Below are 21,391 nucleotides of genomic sequence, written 5' to 3' on the forward strand. Positions count from 1 at the left end.
AAAAATCTTAAGTGGAAACAACATTTTCAATGGGAAAAGCAGCTGCAAAATGCCTAAAATATCTTTTCTGATATTTCCACAACGTTACTTCTGCAAAATGAAACTATCCTTTTGTTTTTAAACATTGCCATTGCCCACATATCTTACGAAGCCCAAACAGAGAACTACTCCTTCTGAAACACATTGCACTGAAAGACTCTCCCATCTCAAATTCTCAGCTTGAAGCAAAGGCTTCGATTGTGATATCAAAGCAATCAACTTTATGAAAACATACATCCTGTTAATGTATCTTTGAAGACCTCTGTTGTTCTATGATAAAATATGCAAACAATAAAGAGATTATTCAGTGGATGCACAGAATGACAGATAGTTGCCAGAGGGCTCGTTATGAAAAATGTATTGTTGAACAAAGGGCTAAGCATATTTCAAAAGTCATTAAAAACACAAATCTCATGTGATTTGTAAAGTGTAAGCTTCAAACTGATACAGGAAGCTAGTTAAGAAAGTAAGAAATGCACTACATACCTTGTGTTTTAACTTACTCTTCACTTCTTTTATTCCTTGCCTTGCCTGACTTTTTGCCTAGAAAAATAAAAGGACTTAAGTAGCTCTGCAAGACACTGGCTGCAGTCACGAAACAAGCTTCATGATACCATAGTTATTTTACCTTTTTTTTAAGCACCTGGTGATATAACGATGGACAATAACCTTTATCACAAATTTCATACATGCATTGTCAGTATGTTTTATATGTTCACGCTTTGTCCGTATATGTAAGGATTATTTTTTTCTTAGTACATGCATGCCAATGCTGTGAAAACATATATACTCAAAACTTCTCCAAAATACTAAGGACAGGCTAAAAACGGTCATATACCTCACCCCTTTATTTGAAATGGTCCTTTAAATTCGAAATGGTATTTTACCAGTAAGGCATGTTGGAAAAACGTTAAGATTTTCAAGACGACTGCTACAGTGTTCCAGTCTGGCAACTTGCAGGGCAACATCAATCTTAAGAGAAATGAAGTGATTTGATATGCAGATGGAGATTTTGCCCAGTGCTGCTGAACAGCATAGTGCTGCTATTTAGGGGAGAATTCTGTATATATTAAAATAGGAAGCCAAGGATCACTGTTGCATGAAAAACAGAGCCAAGAATGTTCTTCAATAGAGAAATGAATTATCAATCCAGAATATCACGTACTTAGAGAGAGAGAGAGAGAGAGAGAGTCGAAAAAAAGAAAAGATGGAGGCGAGGGAGAGGGGACCAAAACCCCTAACCCTAACAGAAGAAAGGGTATTCTTCTTATATGAATATTGGAAAAAACTGTGAAAGCTTTCAAGGCTCTCTTGAAAACAGGACTTTTGAAAATCTATTTAAGGGTATAAATATGTGGAAACCACCTATTTTTCCATGGTTTTCTATATGTGGAAATTCATGAAAAAAAATCATTTTCTTGAATCATGAGGTCAGAGAGTCTTTTTGATGCTTAAATCAGACATCTATAAGCTCAATAACAGCACAATGGGGTGCCATGTAGCAGATGCTAACCTGGGAGCCACTTTAAACTTTTCAGATCATGCTCACAGCATTTGGATGAATTTTGGAGTGCTTTGTTCTAACTCTGAGGGATGGCACCAAGCACACTACTCAAGGCTACCAATCAGTCATCTCACTATTAAGAAACACATATTCCCTTGCTGCAGTAGTAGGCTTATTAAAAGGCAACAGCATAAGAAATTAAATGGGGTAAAAATATGAATACCTTACACACAGACCCTCACAAAATTTACCAATGTTTCCTGAACAGAAGCTCACTTTGATGAACCTTTATTATCAAGAACACAATTATCAAAACTGAAGGCTGGGAGATCACGTAACCGCAGTCTAAGCTAGTGCAAACCGGAGAAGATAACCTGTTAATGAACCATTTTTTAAATTATAAATGAGTTCATAAATACCAAGTATATTTATTTACCTGTTTCTCTCCATGACTTCTGTGTTTTGCAACCAATGTAAAATTAAAAATTCTATTTGAAAAGTTTACTTAAAATATACTAGCTTAGACTGATGTACTGATTTATTCAGGACTACTTATTATGCATCCAACTAGTGAAGTAATTGGAAAAGCAAAAAGGAAGCCAAAAGTCTTTTCCCATGTATTAAAAATGCAACCTTAAAATACTTCCCACTTCTTTTTATGCTATTGCTGATTTTTCATACTGCGTGATACCGTATAATTTCACATGCTTTATTGCTTAGGCAGGCTTTTAAAACAAGATCTAAGTGCAGAAATATTAGCATTAAATCTAGTTAAACGTGAGTATTCTAGGATCATCTTTAAAAGAGCAGATGACAGAAAAGTCTTGCCGCGCACCTTACTGTTGCATTACCACATCTTTTCAATAGCGCAGGACCTAGTGCCAAAGTGAAATTGCATCTGTGTAAGACAGGACTCCATTTGTCTAGCACAAACCCTATGTGCTGAATAGAGAGGATCTCTACATCATGTTAACATGACATACCATGCAACTATTATTTATATTACATATAAATGAAACATTTACAAAATGTTTTACATTCATGATAACTTTGTGACGCCTGTGTTGTGTTACAGGACCTTAGCGTAACTGAGAATTTCTGTTTTCAAAAGTCCATATTTTAATCATGTCACCAGGTTAGGGAGAGTTTACAGCTGGGAATCAAATATCCAAATGATATTCAAATAAGCTTCTGGTATGTATTATTATTGAAACAAAACCAGCACACTGATGCTTTGAAAATGTCTGTTGTTACATACAAGCTATCTGCAAGACTCTGAGTCAACTCTAAATCCTAGTGCTGCATAAGAAAACAAATGAAGCTAAAAACATTCTACAAGCTGAAGCGTTTTTCTACAATACATTTATACAAAGCTTAGGTTTTTAAGTATTCAGGAAGAATGAGAGGTTGTAGGAAGTTGCAGTATTTTTATGTATTATTTATTTGAAAGAGATGATCTTACGAATTTGTATGCCGTTTTCACAGCCGGAGTGGCTTTGGTCATTGCTGTGTTGATCAGCGCACCACCTTTCTGAAATATACACAAAAAATGTATTTTAGTAACATTTTAACACAAGTCAAACCTTAGGAGAACAGCACAGAAAAATAAACAGTGTGCTGCAAAGAAAAAACAATCTTCCTTTTAGATTGGTAAGAAAAAACCACAGCTGTGTTTCCTCCCCAACCTGCTGTCTGCAGCTACACAAGGGTTACCGTACGTCATTATCACAGCTGACACATTTATCAATGCATTCTAACAGAATGATGTATTTTCATTCTTCATTCATTGTTACCATTTCAAAATCAATTCAGAAGTTACGGCTATTTTTCATGTGTTCCTATCATATTTATTATGCAACTTAAAAATACCGTGACCTGACAGAAAGAACTATCTCATTCAATCACACAAGAATTCTCTTAATCTAAAATAATATATTTTACTAATCCTGCAGAATAACAAGGTTGTACCAAGGGTCTTCTGCTAGCCAAACTGCACAAATCCATATTAACAAACTTACGACTTAGTAGAAGTGATAAACTTCGTATCAAATGGTACTGTCACACCTAATTCACAGTTACGGAATGTAGCACGATACAGAAAGCAGTGAAATCCCCGACTATACAGACAGAAGAACCTTCTGCATTTTGGCATTTGTTTTGTGTATGGGATTTATTTATTTATTTTTATATCTTTGAGAAAACAACCACCAAATTACTGCATATACCACGGAAATGTTATTTATTATAGAATGTGCTTATATTTTCCCTGCAAATGAACGAACTTTTACCGTTGCATACATGTAAAGAAAAGGACAAAGATTTAAAGAACAGGATGGTGAGTAGAATTACTTAACCAAGTTTATACCTTCACTGTATGCATCCACTGCTGATACGATCTTGAATTTCCTGAAATAGAAATGTAAAATGTAACACAATCAAACATAAATTCAACGTTTTAAATGTCTCAACCCTCCTCACAATCTGCATATAAAATTCCCTTAGAGGATTATTCATTAATTTCATTCTTCCCAGACAGGCAAGGAATGTAAAGATAAGAATATGTGTACGTTAAGAAAAACACCTAGGTATCTCTTATTTCATGTTTTCTATTTTTTTTGTAAAAGCATATCTTTTCACCACACAGAGTTTTTAATTCCGATTGAGGTAGAAAGAGACATTACAACTATGATAAGGTAACACAGTGCTAAAAAGAAAAACACCGACTTGAAGGAAAGAATAACATATAATGAACTGCGTTCAAGCATAATGATCCCACTGGGCAAACTTTCAAGTACAAAAATGACATGGACTGCAGATGGTACCATCCCAAGGAAAAAGAAAGAGAGAAAAGTCTAAGGATTACGGCACAACTATATACTCCTGTGCAGGAAAAACCCTTTAGTTAATAATGTATATTAACCGCATCTACTTTCTTTCACAAAGGAAAACCTCTAAAAGGCAAGTGAGAGATGGCTTCTGTAGAACTACCAAGGGCTATTGTGCCACTAAGCTGGCCGTGAAGGACAGGGTTAAATTCTCACGAGCACTTGGTGAAGAAATGGATACTATTTCCCAAAGGCGCTTCAGCTGCACACCAAAGATTGGGTCCCTGATCCCTGAGAAAGTTTTAGAGCACCTCAGTCACTTGAATACTCTGGTACCATGAGCTGTTACTAACCCCAGACAAGACAGTCACACTGACAAAGATGCTGCAGTTTCAAACAGCGAGTTTATCCATTTTGAAAGGACCATACTGATATATCCTTGATCTTACAGGCTTCCAGCAAGAGTTCTCAAGACTTTTTAAGCTTTGCAATAATCAACTAACTAAGGCCTGGGTGGAATTACTGCATCGGATAGTGGAAATCCAAAACATTCTCCTAAGATGTGGCTGAGAGCTAACTGCATCATTGTAAAAGGTATTCCCAAGTTTCTCCATAAGGTGAAAAAACTGGTCTGTTTGTACTTGTATCAAGCACTTTCACCCATTTCGCTAAGTTCTTTACAAGCAATTTTGAGACAGCCAAACTCTCAGGAATGATGGCAGAAGTGAAAGCAATGCTCACTTAGAAAGGAGAGAACCCGATGGTCATTATGATCCTATCTCCATTAAGAACATCAAAGAGCGACCTAAAACAAAAATGACTCTTTCTTTTACTTCTTCAGGCTGGCTCCCTGAACTACCAGAGAAGGTAGCCTGGAAATAACATGTGAAATTTAACCACTGCTAATGTGTTAATGAAATTTCAATGAATCATCAGTACTTCCTCTAACATGACATTTTATAACTTCAAGTTCTTATCGAAAATACTCATATATCATCTGGTTTGTGGCGTCCTTAACAGTGACTCTTTCCACATCTGAGCTTTCTCTGTCACAGCCTATGACTTAAGCAATTACTAGAGACAGTAAATGAGATCACAGAAAATCACCAAGAAGTTTAACTGTCTAATAGTTGTGCAGAGACCTCAGAGAAGGCAATAAAGAAAACAGATAAATACTCATCTACAGAAAAGGCCACATTAGCACTGCATACCCTTAGCTAGGGTTGAACCTCCTGAAACTCTAGCAAGATAATGCTGCATCCTTAAAATAAATTATTATTAAAAGAGAGGTTCAAAGGTTTTTCACTTTTTCAGTTTTCCTTGTACTACCATCGTTTATATTAGACCAACTCAAAAAAAAAAAAGACTGTAGTAAAATTAATGTGATTACAAATTACTTTAATGGATATATTCTACAAGAAATCCAAGTGCTAAGCCAATCAATCATCACTATCTTCTTGTATTGAAAGTTACATAAAACTCTTGAGAACTAATACTTCCACAGAATAATTCCTGTAAAAGACAATAAAATTTTAAGTATGAAGTGCAAACTGTAACGAAGATGGCTGACATTTCTTTTCACATATAGTCACAGGGAAATAAGTTTTGACGACTTCACTGGAGGAAAAGAAAAAATCATAAAAAATAATGAAACCTAAGTTTTATTCTCCAATTTCCAGTTTAATTTTCTGTGCTGATTTAGTTACGCTCGCATATGTGCAAAAATGCAAATTAAAAAAGAGATTACTTAAAGAAACACTTTCCATTTGATTCACTAATTTTTAAATCGTACTCTCTTCAGCTAAGAATGTGTTCCCCTGTCCTTTGAACAGCTTGTAGCTTACACTAACTTTCCGTGACTTTTCTGAAGGCTGGTTTTCACCTGTTTTTTTTAAAAACCTTGGGCTTCCTGATAAAGTTGATGGGAGTTAACTCTGCAAAGAGATCATAGTTCTACCCCATTAGCGTCACAAAATGTCACCTTCAATTGCATACATATTGTTAGCCCTGCACTTCATAACGATAATGAGACAGCAGTTATGTAAATACTGAATATGTGCCCTAAGCAATTTGTCCACAACCTGGCAATATACAGCTTGTCTGACTTGAAAAGTAAGCACGCAGTGCAATCTAACTGAGAACTGCTGGAGAAGCCGAGCATTCCCTCCTGAGCAGAGCCAGGTGAGATGTGGCTCACTGAAATGAGCTTTATCTAACTTCTACTGCAGTTTTATTGCAGCCTCCTGACCCTCTAACTGCGCTCAGCGAAAGAACTTGCAATACTGACACCACCTATCTGAATAATGGATGCTCAATGCCTAAAATCTGTTTACAGAGCAGCATAAGTTATCCTAAAAAGGTAGAAAAGACGTAAATCTCTGTATAACTAGCCACACTTTAATCAAGAAAAAAAATAATTATGTGCTAGATCACAGCACAAGACACAGAGGGCAGGAGAAGGCAGTGAAAATCTTGAACAAAAGGATTTATGTACTCTGAGCATAAAAAGGTATTTTTTACAGAAGGTGAGGATGGCTCTGCATGACTCAATGATTTCTCTGTGGGGGCCAAATCCCTTCTTCTGTAAATACATCCATTTAAGGGTAGTCTGGCAAAGGAAGACCCATCTAGAGCTGCCAGATGCAACTCAGTGGATTTGCTGAAGTCATGTAACTTCCATTTACTGAGAAAGCTTCTACGCTAAAGACCATAAAACAGTATCTGCGCTGTCATGCACATTTTGATCCGATATTTTGATAGCAAATTGATACCTCAAATAACAATGCAGCTGTAATAAATGTCTAAGCGGAAAGCAATCCATAATCTTGCAATATCCAGCAATGCATTCAGCATCCACTATAGGGGTTAACTTTGTAAGCTAGCTAATGTGAAAAGTGTTATAACAATTGTCAGTGAACATAACCCAGGGAAAAAACACAAGGAATAATATTTTGTTTATGAAGAGGGCAAACTTTCAATGTTCCATCTGAGATTATACACAACTGTTAAATTTTTCCCTCTTTCTTAGAGTAACACATATGCTGAAAAAAGCAAATTTCTCTAAAAATTTGGGAAATCGCTCTGATTTCTGCACTACAGAAATAATTGCATGTGAAAAAACGGGAAGTTTTTTTACAGAAAACATAACTAGAAAAAGTTCAGTAGCAGAAATTTCAAAGTTATTTTTAAAATGCAGTTTACATATAACGTATCACATTATTCAGTTAAAAATGTAAACAATATAGTGATATTTCATCAAAACAACGTATCTCCATTTAATATACTGACATAACTGGATATGTAATAGTATGTGTCCCAGCAGTGATTTTTTAAAGCCTTGCCAAGAATGAATGGGTACGATGAAGCAATAATTAGATTTGTTACTTCAAAAATTTACAGGACACCCTGAGAACATCATCACATTGAACAGCTCCCAAAGAAGCATAATCAGTGAGGACCACTCAAATTAATTCTGTACCTCCAGAAAAGCCTCCTGCTGTGATTTCTTCTTCAAAAACATCAGAGAATCCTCTTCCTGCATTTAATTTTGATAGCCGACCATCAATAAACTTGAAAAAAAAAAAAAAGTCACACTGTTGGCCCTTCTATTACTATACAGCGTTATAGTTTTCAGTATGTACATTACAATGGAATACAGATGTTCAAGACAACATGTGGCTTATAGATAATATATTGCTTTTAGATGGATTTTTCAAGAGCAGTTGCAACTATGAGCAGCAGAAATATCAGAGTATTTTTTATATACATATCAAGAAAATCATATGTATTATGCAAAATTTAAAAATAGATTTGTAAATTTTATAGTCAATGAAATTACACATCAGTTTGTTCAGACACATTTTAAAGGGCTTTTCAGCTTTTCTTGCTTTTCTAATGGCATGAAAATATATTAATTTTTTTCTTTACAAATGGTAACTTTGGATTTGTAATCGTAATCAAATAAAGATCTCTGAGTCACTCCCTGATGTTCTGTTTTTGAATCATAAGCTTACCTGATATCATCAACAAAAGAACATAAACAAACCTCCCTGTGGTATCCCTTTCGGGGTATGCATCAATGGGTCCAAAGTAGAACTTTATGGGCACAGAAAGTACCTTTAGAACAAGTGAAAACACTTCACCCAGTTCAAAGAAATAACAGACTACGATGTCTACTTGAGGTCCGTTGAAAGTGTATCTGTTTTACATGAAAAAGGAGCCTATAAGGACAGTACGTGAAGGGAAATTGTAGCAAAACCATCCACGCTGAAACAGCAGAGGAAGGCTGTGGCTCGGTTTCAGAAACGGTGGCAGCAGCAGGCTGGATGTGACTGGCGGGGTGCAAGCTGACTCCAAGGACATTTAATTTCAGTGTACGGGAACGTGATGCATGAAGTCCCAAAACAAAGCGAGGCAGGATACCAAGGCAGACCCCTAAAACCCTCTCCGCCCGACTGAGCACGGTTCGGGGTTGACACCACTGTATTTTTAAGTCCCAACACATCTGTTTACCCTTTTCATTTTTTAACCACTAACACTTATGTAGTTGCATCTACAGATGCATATTGCAACAGCTGTCCTTATGCGGAAGTTACAGCTGCATAAGCACATGGATTTGCATCCACATATCAGTGTATATAGAAAGACTGAAACGATCCAAGTAAATCAGAAAAAGTGAAAGTACGATAATTAATGATTAAACCTTTCAGAAGGAATGACTACATTCTTCTCAAGAATTACCAGGCTTCAAAGACGTACAACGAGCACATTCTTAAAGGTTTAAAATTCTTTCAAGAAGCAACCCCTTTCTGTTTTGAAAAGGCTAACTCAAGTCTGAGAGATAAAGTGAGAAAGCACTTCTCCAATTATACACGGTTCATCTTCTAGCAAGAATGATGAGTTATTCACCGGTACTAACAAGTACACAGAAACAAAATTAATTATTTGGCTGTATCATATTTTAGCAGAGATTATTCAAACAGTGTCAGTGACAATCGGATGCTTGTCAATAAACAGACTAGTGATGCGAAACAAATCCCTTTCTCAGAGTACACAAATTCCAGTAGCAAAAATAAGGCAAGCAAATAGATAACCATTTCTTTCTCTTTCTTGTCTGAATTCCTTCTTATTTTTTCATTTTACTCGAAGTTGGCTTTTTTTTTCCAAATAGGTTGGTTCATGGTCAGACCACTATGGGATCACTGGATTATTTCACAGTAACAAAAAGAGATAAGAGCATCTTTAGCTACTGCTGTGAGGAAAAAAATCCCACCACCCCATCCCCTCCCATCTCCAGCCTTTGAACTGTAAGACGTTATCTCTTTTGGGAAAGTTATGAATTCATTCCATACTATAAACTAACGTAAGATTTATGGACATACTCATCAGTTGGTAAAATTCTATCAACAGAAGGCTGAGACACTGACTGAACTTTAGTTTTTAGAGGATCACTCCAACTGAGTATTTAATGTAAATACTGACAAGCTGAACTGTTAGCAAAAAGATACTAGAGACATTATTTAAAGGAACTTTTAAGTGGTAGTAGTAGTTATTACTTTTGAATAGTTTACTGTTAACGGTTGCACTTAGATTGCTACATGAAAAGAACAGCACGTGGAATCACACATACGCTTTATGGTTTTCTCCTCCCATTTTTCAAACCCACACTCCCTCGAAAAATCTGGGCCTATTTCAAGAAATGCATTTACTTTGAGACCCAGAGAGACCTTGGTTGACTACCACTTTCAATGAAAAACTAGTAATTCCAGTGCTGCTCTTGGATTTTAAGCTGACTAAAGACAGAAATACCATAATCCATAAATAATTTTGAATTCTAAAAATCAAAATATAGACCATATCCACTTCAGAAGATCTTGCTGCAGAGATGATAAAGAGTGGGGGCTGTGGGAGGAGACGTGATGTTTGTGAGCTGAACCCAATCATTTATTTAGGTAGGAGTAAAAATTCCAAGTCGATTCACCCATTATTAAAAACAAAAAGTTGGTAGAAGCAAAGAAAACATCATAAATGCGATTTCCACACAATAGGAGCTCAACATCTTGCAAGAAGAGAGCTCAACTCATAAAACTTGTAAATGAAATTTGAAATTAATAATAATGTTCAAAAGACTTATGAGTCTTCAAGTCCTAATCCTGCATTCATTATTTATTTTTCTCGTTGACACTTTCCACCTTTTTACGAACAAATCCCAACAAATGTTGCAGATTACATCACTTAAACAATTACATTATGTAATGAGATAGTCTAGCATTAGGCTTCATGCTAGTTCTAAGAATGAATTAGTATTTTCCCTGGACACTCATCAGAACTATTTGACATGTAAGATGTAACTATTAATTGCCTGTGTTTGCAGCTTGAAATAAAGATTAGCTACCTTCCATGTTACCCTAATTAAAGGGGAGCCTTTCCAAGGCTCAGAAAAAGCTAACAGATAAATAGGATGCATAATAGTAGAAATATCAAAGATGCGGTGAAAAAAAAAAAACAGTGAGAAAAGTAGTAATGTTAAGTATACAGTCCAAGAGAACAAACATTTAATCTGGGCAAAAGACATCATATACAGAATATTCAATCAGGAAATAAGAATATTTAATATATAAGTAATAGTTATTTTCTTTTTAAGAAATTTTTTTATATGAATAATATATAAGAATAACAATAATCAGGGTTTTTAAAATTAAATCTCTTCAGGGCAGAGGACAGCTTTAGAAAACTAAAGCCAGCACATTAAACTTCATACGTCCCTATAGTTGTGATCCTTATCAGGGTATTTATCATAAATTACTTCTATAAATTCCTGGCAAATGTATGTTTTGCATAAAGAGTTTGGTGCATTCTGTTTCAGAGCAATATAAACAGTCCTTTCAACTTCCAAAAACGTGAAGTCATCAACCTGAATTCAAAGGCATCTCCATAATTTATAAGTCCAAGAGAATGGTTTGAGGCTAAAAGATAATCTAAGCGTGGTCCCTGCCAAAAATATCCTGCCTCAGTTTTCAGTAAAGACTATGATGCTGAATAAAGGAACAAAAATACAAACGTTAATGAAAATGAGATACAGAAATGGACATTACAGTATCTGAGGAATAAAACGTGAATCAGAAACCCCTAGATTCACCTCTGTTACACGATTCTATGGAAAACAGCACATATACCTGGAAGTAAAAAAATTTTTTATGAGTCTATCAAAGTAAAGGAAACACAGTTGAAGTGGAGAAGAACAGTACCATTACTTAAAAAAGCAATGGTTGTCTGAAGTGTTGGTCTGCCAGTTTGCCCTTAACAATTTGATGAGGGGGCATTTCGAGGGTAAAAGTGGTAAATAAGTAAGTGGGAAGATACAACATATAAGTTAAAACACTGTTTCTCACAGATTCTTTGACAATTAATTTTATAGATAAAGGAAATGCAATTTATCTACACCACAGAAAAGCCTCTTGCATGTGCCTCAAAATCCTAGTTGAGATGAAATAAAATCAGAGTACCTGAACGGTACACCTGAACTTTAGGTTGGGTAAGGACCGGCCCAAAAAGGAGATAACAGCTTGCAATGGAAGGAAAAGTGTTAGGCTGGAAGCGTCACCCCTCATGGTATTTCAGGGTAAGTGTTGTGACTGATCCCATTTACAGGTTAGTTAACGATTCTGGTACAAAAGACTGGCATGTGTTAATACATTTGGGGGGGATCATTAACAGAAAACACATCAAAATGCAACACAAAGTAAAAACAGATGATGTTGAAGATGAAAATAATCTGAATGGGAGTACCACAAAGAATTCCACAATTTATTCCAACAGTGATTTCCTGGTACTTTGGTGAAAAGATACTAGCACTTCCAAACTTAAAATAGTGGTTAAATCAGAGGAATTAATATGTTTTAATGCAGGAGAGAGGAGGAGAAGATTAAAAGCCCACTAAGAAAAAAGGACAGAGGAAGGATTTTACAAAATGGCAGAAATAAAGGTTACTTGTCAGTTATGGCAAAAGGGGTGCATTTAAAGTAGCTATTTTCTGCTTGGTCTAAGGCTGCTTCTAAGAACTATTTTCTGCTTAAAAGATTTTCCAGAACAGAATAAAATACAGTTTGGTCTCTTTGAACACAAACAACTTTGAAAACAGCTCATTTGTCAGTGGGGAAAAAAATGGAGAAGATGCAGCTGGGCTAAGCATTAGCTGAAAAAGTCGGAGTAACCTTCGCAACAGAAACTAGAGGACTGAAAAAAACCTACTACTACTACTATTAAACCACACGCGTGATCAAAATTGTTACTATTTCCTAATCCTCTAAAATATATTATTTCCTTTAGTTGAAATAAAATTAAAACAAGCCATAAACAAACTGTAAACTGATTCTGTTTAATCCAACACATATTAAAATGTAATGGGTAAGCACAGAGGCACACTGACAAGCCCATTCATTTCAGTGGAGTTAAACCTTTCTCTTACAGCTGAAGACCTTGCTTTAGCAGTAGTGTGACAACAATTCAGAAACATTGCTTGTAGGCAGTTTTCTATTAAGAAAGTTTCATGCTAGCTTATCACACTGAGATATGCAAAATGTAAACAACACTGTTTACTCTTTTACTTCTTTCCATTTCAATCATATGTGCTGGATACTTCAAAAGATTTCAGATTTCTTATTATTTTAATTTTTTTTTTACATTTTTTAATTGTATAAAATAAAGCAGAGAAAAATTAAAGGAGCCCAATTCTATGATAGATATTTCTTTAACTTTATACGATTAGGAGAAACATGTTTTCACAGGACTCTTATGCGCTATCATCCTTGCATAAATCTTTACTTTAGACACTAGCCTCTGATTAACACCCAGTGGTTTTTTGAAAATTAGAAGATTCTGGGTATAATGAATTTCCCTTATCTATCATGGTAGTATATCTTCAAAGGCGCCCACCAGATTATTTAAACATGAACTCCCATGCCTCAATCATTCCAGATATCTGCAGGCAAATAATATACTTTTATAAGCCTTCTGATTTTATTCACATTTTCCTTGGTTCTCCTAAAAATCTAGTTATAAGTTTCTTAACACCCTTTTGATGCAATGGGGTCATGTGATGAAATGGGAGAAAAGACAGTTACAGAATAAAATCAAAGAAAAAACTTGATTTCAAAGACCGTAATAAAACTATTACTGAGCTATGCCAGACATTCAATAATTTGTTCTCTATTAGCTCATAATCTGCATTAAGAGATCAGCTAGAATATTCTTCAGGCCACCCCTATGGCTCAGGTTTGTTATATTCTCCGTGTGCACATTTCAAAAAGCCTAGCAATGAAAACTGCAATTACAGTATGAATCCAGTTTTTAAATAAAAAGCCACTGAAGTCCAATTTAAGTAAGCACTATGTTGTTTAGGTTCTTTGGTCATGAGCCAAGAGAGCTGAAAATGAAGTTCAACCATCAAGCCGGGAGATCCACGATTTTTCCTGTTTAGATGAGTTGCCGACTGGCTCTGAAGAGATGCTGCGCGGGCTTTGCACCCTGGGGTTATTTTTTGTTGAGTTTCCTCACTACCACCATTCTTTTTAACTGCAATTGAAGATTTAATAATCCAACAAACCAGGGATAACTGTCTGTACACAAAGTACTTGTACTTCTATTTTAACCAGAGTTTCACAAGATAAGAGAAAGGAAAATACATTTAAATACAGATATGTTTCAAGAGAAAATCATTAAACATGGGTCGTTTACCCTCTCATACCTGTTTAAAGAGTTGAAGATTAACAGCAGTTTCCAGGAACTGCTTAGTAGTACTGGAACGATGCTTCACAAAACTATTCTCACAGAAAGTTATAGGCTCTCCCTAAAAAATTTAAACAGAAAAAGTTAGATGGTAACTACAGTACACAAATATGCTGATTTATTTAAAATTCTCCATTACAAATTTATTTTTTTACTAATAGTCAATACATACAAATACTCCCTTTCAAGCAATCTTGATAAACATGCATCCAATTAAACAGATGTAGACAACAACAAAAACACCCAAAATCTTCATACAATATTTAAATAGTCATCAAAATACGTATTGCAATTGAACCTCTGGTTTATGAAGTCCGTCTACAAAATATGCTCTGCAAGGAAAAAGTAAGTGGTTTACAGTTGGTCCATGTTACCTTTACAGTACTTTTCCTTAAAAATTTTGAGGAAGGGTTCAAATTTTGAGGAAGAGCAGGGCCAGTGTTTCAAATAATTTACCATGCGTTATTGTTCAGGATTGCCCTGATTCCCTGGCATGCAAAACCAGCAACACTAGTAAACCAAAACTCTAATTTGGTCCAAAATGATGTATCTGCACCAAATTATTTTTATATTTATTCTACCAAAACATAAGAAGATTTAACAGGAAATTATTGAAATACACATCTATTTTATTTTTACACAAAACAAAAACTACAAACTTTCTAGAACACTGTTATGGAGAAAATCTGAACAGATGAGATTAACATTTAATACAAGAGTATTTCCCCAACATGGGAAAAGCACATAGTCTATAGTTATACCAAAAACCATGCACCAAAACACTCTGAAGGCAAAAGAAGATAAACAAGTATTCATTGAAAATGAAGCGTTTGTTGAAAAAAACACTACTGAAAACAGCACTCATTTAAAAAGATGTTAATAAGATGATTTATAAACAATCAGATTGACTCCTATGCTATTCCCTAATTTCATTTAAAATTTGCTATTTTCAGTGTGCACAGAGCACTGGACGCTTTGGATGAACATTCTCTCCAATTCTGTTATTCTTATCAATACTTTACAATAAATACGTGAAGCTGTTTGACTTAACTGATAGACACATTACAGAGTTTGTGTAGTGACCAAGGTACATGAACGGATTTCATCATAAAGCCAAAAGGCCTCTCACCCAAGTTTACAAAACCAAAATAATTACCGGGTTAGAAACAATTACCAGAGGTCTCAAAAACAGAAGATTTGGAATCCAACAAAATGACACACCTAAATCTACCATAGAATATTTTACTACCCAAAAGCTCCATATAAAGTGCAGTCCCACAACAGAATAAAGGACGCTTCAGCCATTCAAAAGGAAGAAGATCAAAGACAGCTTCTATATTGATCTTCACAATAGCTCCAACTGTTAGCCACTTTAAAGACAAATTTATTCATGCCCATGATCACCACAGGCTTCTGCTCCTAACCCTGTTTAACTTGAACCGCACATGCTACTTCATGCGTTTTCCTATCATTTTGCCTGACTGTGCAGTTATGTGCTTCCAGAATATCACAAACGATTTTCTGCACGTGACCTAGGTGAGTTTGGGTGAGTAGCTCTAAATTTTCAACTGCTCTTTATATCTTGCACTTTGTTTTTAAACAGTTCAAGAAGAATCCAAGGAAATGTTGCAGTAAAAACGCTGTGATGTCATTTTAAAATCCAATTCTTATACTAGCAAAAGCTTCCCTCTTTGGAGGTCTCTCTTTCAAGAGGTCCCATTCTACTCAGCAAAGTGCTTAAGTTCATGTTTAACTTGGTTTTAAGTTTTACATTCATACTTCTTTATGGAACCTCTGATTTTAGAAATCTCACTGGAAGAGCTAGAAGCTATACATTTACCTAACGTAATGCTTCCCCTTCCACAGGGTAGCTGGAACACCGTGATGTGCAAACCCATCTCAGTACAACATGTAGCACTGTCGATCGAGTCCCCAGGAGAATCAACCAAGTTACTCCACCTACTGCTTACCCGAGATAACTGGTGAACACAGCACACACGCAGGACATGCTGGATCTGCCAAATAGCTTGCAATGTTTGTGGTACTTTAAATAGCACTGCCTTCCTGACCCACTTTGCATTAGCTATTCTCGGGCTCCTACAGACTCTTGTCTTAAGAAGATGACCCCAAGCTACTCAGCAAATTCAAAGTGCATCAAAATAAATGAAATAGTCTCCAGTGAGATACCGTGGTACAAGACATAGTGCTCCTGAGGGCAGACTCTTTGCTCAGTTCTAGCGTTCTTCCAAAACATTTCCAGGCAGCAAATTGTAACAACTCCTATTTTTTTTTTAATGTATGTATTTATATATCTTATATATATTATTTTTATATATACGATATATTATTGTTGAATATTTTTATATATTATACCTTAATTTTGTATATCGTATGTTATTTTTACATATTTTTACATATTATAGATATTATTTTTATGTAATTTTTGTTGTTGTTCTTGTTGCCCAAAGAAATGATTTCTGGAAATACAGAGGCTTTGTGGGGGCGCAGAACTGACTTGATGATGGCTCGTGACATACTATGAAACATTAAATTTAGGACCAAAGAGAGAAAACAGTATTTTCAAAATACACTATTTAGAAAGATAAAAACTAAGCTATGCCTCCACTGCCACTTTCCCAGTTGCCTTGGGGAAGATGAAAGAGAAAAAGGAGAGGTTATCTCCCAGCAGAAGAGAAAACAGGCATTCTTGCTCTCCCTTTCGCGTCAGCCTGGGAAGACAGAGCAGACACAGTTCTACTTGATGGCACGTCTCCCACCCGCGCCACGTAACACCAGGAGATGGTAGTTCAACATGCATTTTTAGTGCATGGTTGTAATATTTTCCCAAATACTTTTCTTTAATCGCTGGATGCTTCAGATAGTTAGTAAGCACTCATGCATCCATGCATCTGTTCCCTTATCAGTGCAGTTCAGAGACAGAATAACCAAAGCTACTCCTTAGCTGAAAATTTTTTAGTTGTATAAAGAGTTCACATCCAATAGTCATCTACGTTATTTGAACCTACCGATAGCAAGGTTGCTTTAAAAATTTGAGTAGGTTTAAGGCTGCTACCTGTTCAGCACATAAAAATGAGAAAATCTGTTGAAACCTGTAGAAATTCCCCGCTGAAGCTGTCTCAGCGTATCTGCTGTAACTTTACTGAAATTGCATTAAATAATACAATTCGCTCCTGGCTCTTTTATTTGTTCAACGCCCTGAACAACAAAACTGTTTTCCAAAAAAACCTTTTACAAATCTTCAAGATTATTACTGTAAACATGATGCCTTTTGAAGTGCTATTTAAAAAATAAATTATTGAATCAATATAAACAAAAGTAGCTCTAGAAGTTTTCATGCGCAAAGCTTACAACACTCTCATTTCTGCAAATACAACTGGGTACCTTTAGAAACTGAGTTTCGGAGGAATGCTCCACTGATATTTAACTACTAGACCATCAAATGGCCCCTGTCGTATTGATCTACAATGTACTTTCAAAACAATTTCGATCAAAACCCAGTGGGGACTCTATACTGAAAAGTAGACAGCTAATACTCAGACCAAACAATCTATGCCCAAACAAGATACCTGTCCTTTTAACAACAGTTGCTGTAGAATTCTCTTCCCCTTTCATAGCTTGCCACACACAGCAGGAATTTCTTACTCGAAGCTACATTCACATTTCAAGCAAGCAATTTACACAGACCTCAATGGAACGTGAAAGCAGTGAGCTAAAACAGCGTGATCATTCTAAAAGGAAAAATAATCTAGATTAGAAGGCACGTTTGTGCTTTCTAAATCTAGTGTTATTTAACTTGAACAAGAAGTGCTAACGTTTGAATTCTTTATTTCAGAAAACATTTGTAACTCTCTAGCATGAGATGACTAACACCAACTCTTTGTACTATTGCTATAATTAATACCGTTTCATACGGTAGCTCTCGCTTCATACATGAAAAGTATAAGGTAGGTACAGGCATAGCTTCTTTGGTTTTGTAGAGTTTATTTAAAAAAAAAACAAACAAACCAAAACTTTAAACACCATTTTGGTTTTGATATTAAAATTCCTCTGTTTAAAATCAAGGAAGCACAAAGCTGGCATTTCAGCTGTTGTCATGACATTCAGAGACAAAGGCCAGGGGATAACTGAGTGTGAGCTATGGTTCTACTCGGGACAGCGCCACCTTAAATTACAAACAATTTTCTGCAAAATTTGCAAATTTCTTGGAATTTACCCACATAAAGATTCAGATATGCTGGTATTTCTTATAGTCACAATTAAAATCCACAACAGCTCCTATTAATACAATATCCAATAAAGGACTACTACTGTCCTTGAGACAAACTAAACAATATGATTTTCAACATGTAGAACAGAATTCTTATGGAAGTCACAATAAATAGTCATAACCGATATTACCCAGGGTGGGTCCGGATTTAAACACAAGCTATGTTCTGGTATGTCATTACTCTCCCTGTTTCTGTACTCTGCTGTACTTTTTATGCTTAACTCTTGGGGGAAAGATAAACAAGTCAATGCCCATTTCAAGAGATACCTGTTCTCAAAAGGTTTGATTTTGAAACTCATTTATAAGCAATCATTACATACGTATTCGTTCTGAATCTTAAAATATGTATTTTTTCCTAATATAACATTTGATCGTGTTATTTTGCTTTATTGTATATGAAATACAATACCTGCATCTGTTGCAGAGGCGATGCCGCTACTTAAAATAGCGCCAATATTGGCCCAAAGCACTTCAGTTAGCATTCAATTAAAGTGAGGTCTGACCGGTTGTGCTATCTTCAAGCTGGAAGTTATCTCGGCACCCCTGGCGTGCTGATGAGACCATGAACTCCTACTGCTGAGCATTCCAGAGCAATCCATTAGCCTTTGCTCTTCATTTCTTAATTTCTGATGAGTGATGTTACAACCACCATGACTTAAAGCAAAATTATCCTGTGTTTATTTCCCTCATAACATCAGGAGCTTTGAGGACTTTTTCCACAAAAGAGGTGATTTTTTTCCAACGACTGAGTATTTTTTTAGCTAATTCTTGAAGAAAAGCTGATTTTTCAAAGGTAGAAAATAAGTTATTGTTGCTTATATTCCACAATCTTTTAATAGATGTGTCAAAGAGGATTTACTTGAAATACATTTGAAATGTATTTGTCTTGCCATGATGAATTTAAAAATAAAAAAAATAAAAAAAATCACACCTATATATCCTCCTGATGTTTGTTACCTAAGAGAAAACAGCTTTTCTGCTCTGCTTATTTTCCTGATGATGTTAAAATTAATCTCTATTATGGTGAATACTTGTATACTTATTATTTTTGTGCTCCTTCCTCATTCTCTTACCTACCTTTCCCTCTCTAGATGTAGATTGTCAGTGGAAATATTGCCTGCTTAAGAATTCTTTACATCATATAGTGTTTCATTAACTGACCATATTGCATATGATTAATGGAAAAAATTTACTAGTCTTTGCTTTCATCTGCAAGGTTTGCACAAGTACATGTGTAAGGCCATCACAGAGTTGTTAAAATGTTTGACTGGCGTGGTGCCTACCTGATAAGGAAGGATGCCTAAAAATGACCCATGAAGAACACGCAAAGTAAAACAGCTAGAAAAAACATAACACTGGTTGACAAAATGACACAAACTGCACAATTGTAATCTTTGTATCTAACTCCCGCCTATGCACGCAATTGTGAAACATGGAACATGAAATCCTATTACATAATACTTTTTCAAATGCTGGTCTACCTAAAGAAAACAGGAGCAACAAAAGGTTCAAGGCTAAGTCGTGACCACCCAAAGTAAACATAGTTTGGACTTGTATATGCATTCACATGGTATAAGAAGCACTTATGCCACAACACTCTGACCTTTGAAATGTCTCAGCAGGGTTAGACCCTTGGGATCAAAACTGCGATCACCAACGTTGCAGACTGCACGATGGCTTGTACCGCAGCTGGGGGAGTACAACCATGCACTGACCACCTGCCCTTCTATACGTCAGGGCTCCTTATAGCCAAACAGTTTGAGTAGCCCCATTGGCATTGGTGTAGGTCTGCACTGCTGGAGACACACCACACGCCTCGCCCCTCCAAGTCCATGCACATTACCCTATCAAAATGGACTGCAGTCCTCTACGTGAATGGGACCATATACCAAAACCATTCTAATTCACTATTCCATTGATGATAATTTTGTTCTGGCTTATTTTTCGGTCATTTATCAAATGACAATGAAGTAAATAAAGATGAAAATCTGATTTATTTTCTTTTTCTCTTCCCTATCAAAATTTTGGAATGGTGGTAAGATAGTAAAAGAGGTTGCATAAAGAATTTTTTCAGTTGTCCCCATCTACCATGCACTAACTGGATTCCTTCTGGATTAAACTAAAGCAGAAAAAGAGCTCCAGCTCGTCACAGGTATTCAGTATTCAACACCAGACTAAAATAAGAATCGCAATAAAGCTAGAAATGCACGCTGTGTGCATGTCAGGTCCTTAGCACCAACTGCACTGCTTTGCTCTACAGGCCCACTCCTACTATGCAATATTTGCTGCTGTAAAGTGTAGCATATTACAAAAATATTTTGTGCAGTTCTAACAGTTTGACAGATTTCTTTAATTCAGTATCCTGATTACATCAGAAAAAAACAACTATTTCCACTTTTCTTGGAAACTGTTACTGGATTAAGATTTTTATTACCATTTATTAGACAAAAAATCTAATCACCATTATCTATTACATGTTACATATCCTGTCTGTATTAGAGTAGTCAAATTTTCCATATGGTCTTTTGGAGTCCCATGAACTCCTTCCAAGACCCCTGAAGCTTCCCATTTTCCCTTTCACTAATCATTTTTTTTTTTTTCAATAATTGCTAGACGTTTGTTGAAGACATATTGCTATACCGAGGAGAATCTGTCCTATGCTGAAAACAAACAGTTGCACAGAACGAGTGTTCAGTGTGATGAACAGGGTTTGGAGTGAAGAGAAGTGTTGGAAGAGTACAGACACTATCAAAGCTGTTCTTTACTCAAAGTGAATATTAATGACAGTTGTTTCATGTTGCAAGTTAAGATCGTACAGAACACACTGTTGCAAGGAAAACAGTTCTCTTGAACATATTTTTCAACTTACAAGCAATCAATAACTATCCAAACACATTATTTTATTTTTCATCAGGATGTTTGCGATCCTAAAAATGGTACCCCAAAATC

At 35.7% G+C, this 21,391-nt stretch overlaps 1 protein-coding gene across 7 annotated transcripts in view; it reads right to left on the reverse strand.

Annotated features, from left to right (window-relative positions):
• DENND1B (DENN domain containing 1B) overlaps positions 1-21,391 on the reverse strand; it is a 164,829-nt gene that overhangs the window by 24,221 nt on the left and 119,217 nt on the right. For all 7 annotated transcript variants that reach the window (XM_054212001.1, XM_054211999.1, XM_054212000.1 and 4 more), the window contains 5 exons: positions 14,114-14,215; positions 7,847-7,937; positions 3,909-3,949; positions 3,006-3,074; positions 526-582 (listed from right to left, as the gene is read on the reverse strand). In XM_054212001.1, coding sequence (XP_054067976.1) covers positions 526-582; positions 3,006-3,074; positions 3,909-3,949; positions 7,847-7,937; positions 14,114-14,215 — 360 coding nt within the window. The remainder of the gene's footprint in view (positions 1-525; positions 583-3,005; positions 3,075-3,908; positions 3,950-7,846; positions 7,938-14,113; positions 14,216-21,391) is intronic.

Source organism: Rissa tridactyla, chromosome 8 (genome assembly GCF_028500815.1).
Source record: "Rissa tridactyla isolate bRisTri1 chromosome 8, bRisTri1.patW.cur.20221130, whole genome shotgun sequence".
NCBI classification, from domain to species: Eukaryota; Metazoa; Chordata; class Aves; order Charadriiformes; family Laridae; genus Rissa; species Rissa tridactyla.